General features: G+C 45.1%; 1 protein-coding gene across 1 annotated transcript in view; it reads right to left on the bottom strand.

Annotated features, from left to right (window-relative positions):
• LOC309558525 (sulfotransferase 1A3-like) overlaps positions 1–6,938 on the bottom strand; it is a gene marked incomplete at its 5' end in the record, with an annotated part of 52,430 nt that extends 45,492 nt beyond the window's left edge. The window contains one exon of the mRNA XM_082261605.1: positions 6,867–6,938. Coding sequence (XP_082117731.1) covers positions 6,867–6,938 — 72 coding nt within the window. The remainder of the gene's footprint in view (positions 1–6,866) is intronic.
• Positions 6,939–7,704: the final 766 nt, after the last annotated feature.

Consider the following 7,704-nt stretch of genomic DNA (forward strand, 5'->3'; position numbering starts at 1 on the left):
AATAAAAGCGAGAAAACCTAAAAAGAAAACGAATGCAGCCACTCATCTAAGTCCCAAACTATTCGCCGGCGAACAGTTCCTGGCGAACATCACTTGTTCGCGTTCGCCGATGCGGGCGAACATATGCGATGTTCAGTCCGCCCCCTATACGCCCCCTATACGTAACCTTGTGCAAATGGACTGTTTGCAGTTGTTTGCGGTGCATTAAACGGGGAGTTTGGTCTGTCACTGTGAAGCGGGCGTAACCCTTACACTACCTGATCGATACAACATCATACCTGATCGTATTCACACACTGGATGTTTTAAAGCACGTTATTCCAAACAATTTAGGAATGTTAGGTGATTTATGCCCTTTATGGATTAAAACCCGACTCTGCTTTAACTACGTAATTTTCCATGGGAGTTTTGCCATGGATCCCCCTCCGGCATGCCACAGTCCAGGTGTTAGTCCCCTTGAAACAACTTTTCCATCACTATTGTGGCCAGAAAGAGTCCCTGTGGGTTTTAAAATTTGCCTGCCTATTGAAGTCTATGGCGGTTTACCCGTTCGCGAACATTTGCGGAAATTCCCGTTCGTGAACGGAAAATTTTATGTTCGCAACATCTCTACTAAGAACTAGTAAGCTGCAGTACAATAAATATGTCAGTCGCGTGCGTGGTGCCGTTGGCGTTCCCGCCCCCCCCCCCCACTACATCGGGGAGGCCGATCCATGGGACAGGCGGCCGCGAATGCCGACGGGCACCCGCGATCGCTCCCGGCTGAGAGAGAGAACAATGGTCAGCTGTTGTAAACAAAGCCGACCGTTCTCTCTGAAATGATCACAGAGCGCCTGTGATCCTTCTATATAGGATCACGTCTCTATGATCATTTCACAAGCTCATCCCCCCCACAGTTAGAAATCACTCCCCTAGGCTCACATTTAACCCCTTGATCACCCACAGTGTTAACCCCTTCCCTGCCATTGTCATTATTACAGTAACAGTGCATATTTTTAGCACTGATTACTGTAGTAATGTCACTGGTCCCCCCCAAAAGTGTCAAAAATGTCAGTTAGGGGTCCGATCTGTCCGCAGCAATGTCGCAGTCCCGCAAAAAAAAGAAAAGAAAAAAAAATGTCACAAATCTTTGCCGTAGTTAGTAGATGCGATAACTTTTGCGCAAACCAATCAATATACGCTTATTGCGATTTTTTTTTTTTTTTTTTTTTACCAAAAAAATGTAGCAGAGAACAAATTGGACTTAAAGGATGAAAAATTTTGATTTTTTATTTTTTTGGGGGGGGGGAATGTTATATAGCAGAATGTGAAAATATGTTTTTTTTTTTTTTTTTAGAATGGTCGCTCTTTTTTTGTTTATAGCGCAAAAAATAAAAATCGCACAGGTGATCAAATGCCACCAAAAGAAAGCTCTATTTGTGGGAAAAAAGGACATCAATCTTATTTTATTTGGGTGCAGCGTCGCACGACTGCACAATTTTCCATTAAAGTAAAGCAGTGCAGAATCGCAAAAAAGGGCCTGGTCATTAAGCAGCAAAATCTTACAGTATTAAAGTGGTTAAGGGGGTAAATCCTTCTGGTCCAGAAGTGGTTATTATCACTTTATGTGCTGGTTCACACTTGCGCGATGCCAGATATCGCATGCGATTCACACCGCATTGCTGCCCAGATCACATGCGATGTTTGTGCAATGTGATTTCAGCCATACAAACTGTAAGGCTGAAATCGCATCGCATTTGCACCAATATGGTGCAGGTCCCTATTTTTGGTTTGCACTGGAATCGAATCACATGGGTCTTCACACCTATGCGATCCGATTCCTGCACCATTTCGCAGTTTTGCACTGCAATCTTTGAACCGATCTGGGGGGGTGTCATTAACCTTACATTGACACCCCCAGCGATTCGCAGATTTCAGTGTGAACCACTGTGCAATTCTGGTGCGATGCGGGAACCGGCACTGAATTGCAGGGTTTGCCACATTGCAGCAGTGTGAATCGGGACTAAATGGATAAAGTTAATAAAGTCATTCTGTGATACATCAATGTATAGGGAGATGATGGGAAGGAAGGAGTTTATTAACAGAAAGGGGTAAAGCGATTACCAGTGCTGGCAAAGACGGGGTAGGGGGGGGGGGGGGGTTCAGCGAGACAGAAGGGGGGGTTCAGAGAGAGACAGAGGGGGGGGTCAGGGAGACAGAGGGGGGGGAGTTCAGGGAGACAGATGGGGGTTCAGGGAGACGGGGGGGGGGGGGTTCAGGGAGACAGAGTGATCACTCACTTGGAATGATTCCGGTGGCTCTCTGGCTCATTCAGCAGTATTTCAGTGTGACTGTCTGCTGACTCTTTTTAATCTTCCCGCCCACCTTTCCTTCACAGACGGAGCACGGGGGAGGGGAGAAGGGATATGTGTGAAGCTCAGAGCAGGCTGCAGGCATGTAAAGCCCCGTACACACACGCAACGATTATCGCAACGTTGCGTCGTCCGTCTTTGTTCAGATTGGTGTTTTGTTGGTTGGAATGTGCCTAGACTGCACATGAATTTTCTCGCCCAACAAAATTCTACTTCAGAAGTGATGTCATGTGTTGGTTTGCTTTCTTTGTGTTCTTTCTTCTCTGAGCATGCCCAGTCTTACTCATAAGATTTTTCCCTGTCGAAATCTGTACTGACTGCACGAAAATCGGCCATTGTGTTGACGGCCAGCAAAAATTTTATAGCCTGCACACTAGATTTTTTTCGGCCGAAAAGTCGGAGTTTGTTGTCGGAAGCATCATACTAACAAGCCGAAAATTGGCAGATCGGACGTCGGACGAAAATTCCCTGCCAATTTTCGACGCGTGTGTACGAGGCTTTATACCAGATATAGACTGCACCTAAATGGTGAGCGTTCAGCTCTGTTGGGAGAAAAGATGGTAAAAAAGTTAGAGGGACTTTTGAACTAGGCGGTGGGTAAAGAGATCAGAGGAAGCGATACTTGACAGTAAGCGAAGGTCAGAGGGTGCATTAGTTGCAGTATAGCCTAGAATACCTAAACCCAGGGTGAATGGGTTATCATAGTCTGCAGACTGTATACGTTTCACACAGACTAGAAAGTATACAGTACACTGATTTGGATTACTTTTACAAAAGAAATGTAGCAGAATACATTTTGGCCTAAATTTATGGACAAAGATTATTTATTTGCAACATTTTATAACAGAAACTAAGAAATATGTTTTTTTTTTCAAAATGTTTTGTTATTTTTTTTTTCATTTATATATCAACAAATAAAAAAACCTAGTGATGACTATGGCGCCGTTCACATTGCCGCAATCCAACTTGTGGGGGCGACCTCCGAGGTGGCAGTGCGAGCAGCGCGCCGCGACCTCGGAGCGGCCGCCACAGACTTCATAACATTGAAGTCTAAGTACAAAGGAAAATTCCCCTGAGTTTGGGATTTTTTAGGCACACAATTGTAAAGGATTCAGAAATCTATGCAAAAATTATATCATTTATTAAAGTGATAAACATATGAGTATAAACGATAAAAACATTACAGGCAATATATGATCATCAAGAATACAACCATAACCATGAGATGACCTTTTAGATTGTAAGCTCTAACGAGCAGGGCCCTCTGATTCCTTTTGTTCCAAATTGTAGTGTAACTGTAATGTCTGCCCTCATTTTGTTAAGCGCTGCGCAAACTGTTGGCGCTATATAAATCCTGTATAATAATAATAATGACAGGACCCAGTGCCCAATATATTTCGGAAAGTCAATTTCCTTCTTCAGGGGCGGTTCAAACTGGGAAGTGTTCTGACAACAAAAACAACAATATAATTATGCCTTTGTACATTGTGAGGGCATTCATTATACATAGTATATATCATATATATAAACATAGCATCATGTAAATCCATATATTCTTATATAAGAATATATGGATTTACATGATGCTATGTTTTTATATATATATATATATATATATATATATATATATATATATATATTGTTGTTTTTGTTGTCAGAACACTTCCCAGTTTGAACCGCCCCTGAAGAAGGAAATTGACTTTCCGAAATATATTGGGCACTGGGTCCTGTCATCTCATGGTTATGGTTGTATTCTTGATGATCATATATTGCCTGTAATGTTTTTATCGTTTATACTCATATGTTTATCACTTTAATAAATGATATAATTTTTGCATAGATTTCTGAATCATTTACAATTGTGTGCCTAAAATATCCCAAACTCAGGGGAATTTTCCTTTGTCCTTGCATTTAGGGATGTGGCACATCTCTTTGGATCACCTGCCACAAGCAAACCCCTTTCTTAACATTGAAGTCTATGGCGGTCGCCTCCGGGTCGCCCCAAAGAAGCTCCGGACCCTTTTTCTAAGTCGGAACGACTTGTGTCGCTCCTATTAGAACGGGTCCGCAGCTTCCCTATGGAAGGCGACCTGTGAGGCGACCAGGTCGCCTCACAGGTCGCCTTAGTGTGAACGGGGACTAAATACCACCAAAAGAAAGCTCTCCCTGTCTAAAAAAAAAAAAAAAATTATAATAATGTTATTTGAGTATCGTGTTGTATGACAGAGTAATTGTCATTCAAGTTGTGACAGAGCTAAAAACTTAAAACGGCCAGGACAGGAAAGTCTTCAGTCTTGAGGTGGTTAAAAATAAGTGAACAGTTCAACAGGTTGTCTTCAATACACATTCTTGTGCAAGATCTTCTAAGTGCCCTTTGGTGCCCATTAGGTATTTTCCTGATGCCCCTGCCCCATGAGGTAGTAGGGTAGCCTCCTTTTCTTCAAGCCAAACCCAAACACCTTAGCACAGCAAATATTTTTTTAAGGGGGAACACTGTGGATTCCGGTGTAAAGAGGAACTCTGATGTAGAGGGGTTTCTGCTCACCAAATGCCCCACTTACATCAGAGTTCCCTGTATTCCCCCTTAAATTCGGGTTCCCAAAGCCCCCTTAGGGTTCCCCTTACATCAGAGTCTGTAGAGCACCCCTTGCATCTGATTGCCCCCTCACTTTAGGTAGAAGAGAGAAGGGAGGGAAGGGGTAGACTTCAGTCACAGAAGGTGGATGGTGAACTCACTCACCCGAGGATGGAGGCTCAGGCATCAGCACCTTTCATCCACAACGTTAGCTGCTGGGCTTCAAATCTCCCACCCACACATCCCTTTTCTGAGGCACAGCATGCTGGGGATTGGAGTGTGGGTGGGCAGACACAGAGGGATAGGGGAAGGAGGAGGAGATTGAGCCCTCTCTCCTCTCCCATCCGTGGGGGGGCTGATTGGGAGAGAGTTCCTCAGACACTCGGCTAAGACAACTGCAGTTAGCCCTCCAGACAGTTGGCAACCCTGGTGATTGCTCAGGCACACCTGGCCCTTGTGCAAGCCTATGCACTCAACGCTTGTGGTACTCGGTTAGCCACAGTCTGATCTGAATAATGTGTCAAGACTTCAGGCGGTCTGAAACATGGACACATGATTCAAAACCTTGACTGCCCAGCGAATCCCAGGCGGGAGGCAACCCTATGAGGTAATCATATCTTACATAGGTGTTAAAGTCCTTTAGAGTCCTTAGATGAGATGCAGTCCAAACCCCTGGAAATCCCGACTGGGCTCCCAACAAAGGGGGGGGGGGGGGTTAAGCAGCAGGAAATAAATGACATCCTTAACAGCGTACTTGTCCCTGGATGGGGCAACCTAGAGCCAACTTACTAACTATGACCCCCAATCAAGAGGTGGTTCCCTCACTTTTTATGTGTTTTGTACCTTTACTGAAGCGACGAGATAACACTATCCGGCTCGTAAACCTGATCCATGCTGCCAGAACTACCCACCACCCCCTTGTCTTGCTGTCTACGGATGCGGAGAAGGCTTTTGATAGGGGGTTAGTTGGCAGTTTATCTGTGCCACCTTGGAACATATTGGGCTGAGGTCTTCCATGCTGGGTTGAATTTCTTCCCTCTACTCTTGTCCTTCGGCTGCTGTCAAGGTCAACAAAACGCGTTCTGATATTTTCATGATCACAAATGGAACCCGCCAAGGTTGTCCCCTTTCACCCTTAATTTTCCTTCTCTCCTTAGAACCTTTTCTTTGTACAGTTCGGCGGACCCCTGAATTGCGGGATATCAGAAGTCATCTGGGGATCATAAGGTTGCTGCTTTTACGGACGACCTTATTTTCTTTTTGACTGACCTGCTGGAGTCTCTGCCAAAGTTGTTACAATCATTGCGTACTTAAGGCACCCTATCTTATTTTCAAATCAACTTGTTTAAATCCTCTGCTCTCTCAATCTCGTTAGACCGGGACGAGATTGATAGCCTTTGTCCTTCCTTCCCCTTGGGCGATTGATACCATCTGCTCTCTGGGAGTTAACATTACCTCAGACCCTGTTGCCCTTTATGCAGCCAATATTGACCCACTGCTTATGCGATTGTGGGCTGATCTTCTTCACTGCTACACACTCATTTTGACATGGTTTGGTCACTGTAGTGCCCTTAAGATGACAGTACTATCCAGGATTCTTTACCTGAGGCAGGCTTTCCCTATCGGTTTGCCTCCCTGTTTTTTTCAAACGCATAAACTCCATGTTCCAAGAGTTTTCTTGGTCACATCGGAAACTGCACCTTCAACTCCAGCTTCTCCATCTTCCCAAACTTCAGGGTGGTGTGGGCTTACCTGATATGTGGGCTTACCTGATATACGGGCCTACTATAGAACGGCTCACCTCACTAGGTTGGTTGACTGGCATTGCCATACTGAGGTAAAGCATTGGGTGGCCATGGAGTTGGAGGACTCAGGCAACACGGCAAAGAGTTGGCTGTGGATTTCCTCCCCACTACCGAAGGTGCTTAGTAATCATCCTACCTTAGGAAGCTTATTACAGGTGTCCAGGGAGGCTTTCCATTGCACATTGATCTCCCCATTGCCTTCTCCCATGATCCCTATTCTAGGCAATCCTGAATTCGAAACCCCTGGTGTCTGGTGGCCATCTCCATCTCTGGGACTTCTTGGGGTCGGATGGTAAACTCTCCCCCACTGCAATTGCTTCTGCTGAAGCCCCCCCCCCCCTTAGATTTTTGGAGCGGTCTTCAGCTCCGGCACTTTATCCATAAATGCTTTCATCTGCCGGGTATCTCTCGTCAGCTTGCGGACCTGGAATGTATGTGCCATAGGAGGGAAACGACCTGCCATAGGCTCTCTTATCATCTATTCTGCCCTGATTCAAGCAGCGTTAGATTTTACCCCTACCTTTCTCTCTCGGTGGGAATCTAACCTTGCTACACAATTTACCGACTCTCAAAAAGAGAAAATCCTCCACTTTGCACAGAAATCCTCAATAGCTACGAAGGTCCAGGAAACTGGTTATAAGATTTTGACAAGGTGGTATAGGGTGCCCACAACCCTACACTGTTTTTTACACAGGTGCCTGATACCTGTTGGCGGTGCAATGCCAGCCAAGGCACATGTTGCACATTTTCTGGGAATGCCCGAAACCTAAACCTTTCTGGCAAGCAGTGATCAGTACTATCAAACACCTGACTAATGTTGACCTGACGGACAACCCTGTAGCATGCTTGCTTCACTTTATGCAACGGCCCATCAAAAAAAATACAAGACCTCTTTTACCATCCAGCTTTTAAATGTGTCCAAGGCATGTATTCCTCTGTGTTGGAGGTCTGTGCACCCGCCTTCAAAGTTTCTC

This window comes from Pelophylax lessonae, assembly GCF_965119305.1.
Source record: "Pelophylax lessonae genome assembly, chromosome: 6".
Classification (NCBI taxonomy): domain Eukaryota; kingdom Metazoa; phylum Chordata; class Amphibia; order Anura; family Ranidae; genus Pelophylax; species Pelophylax lessonae.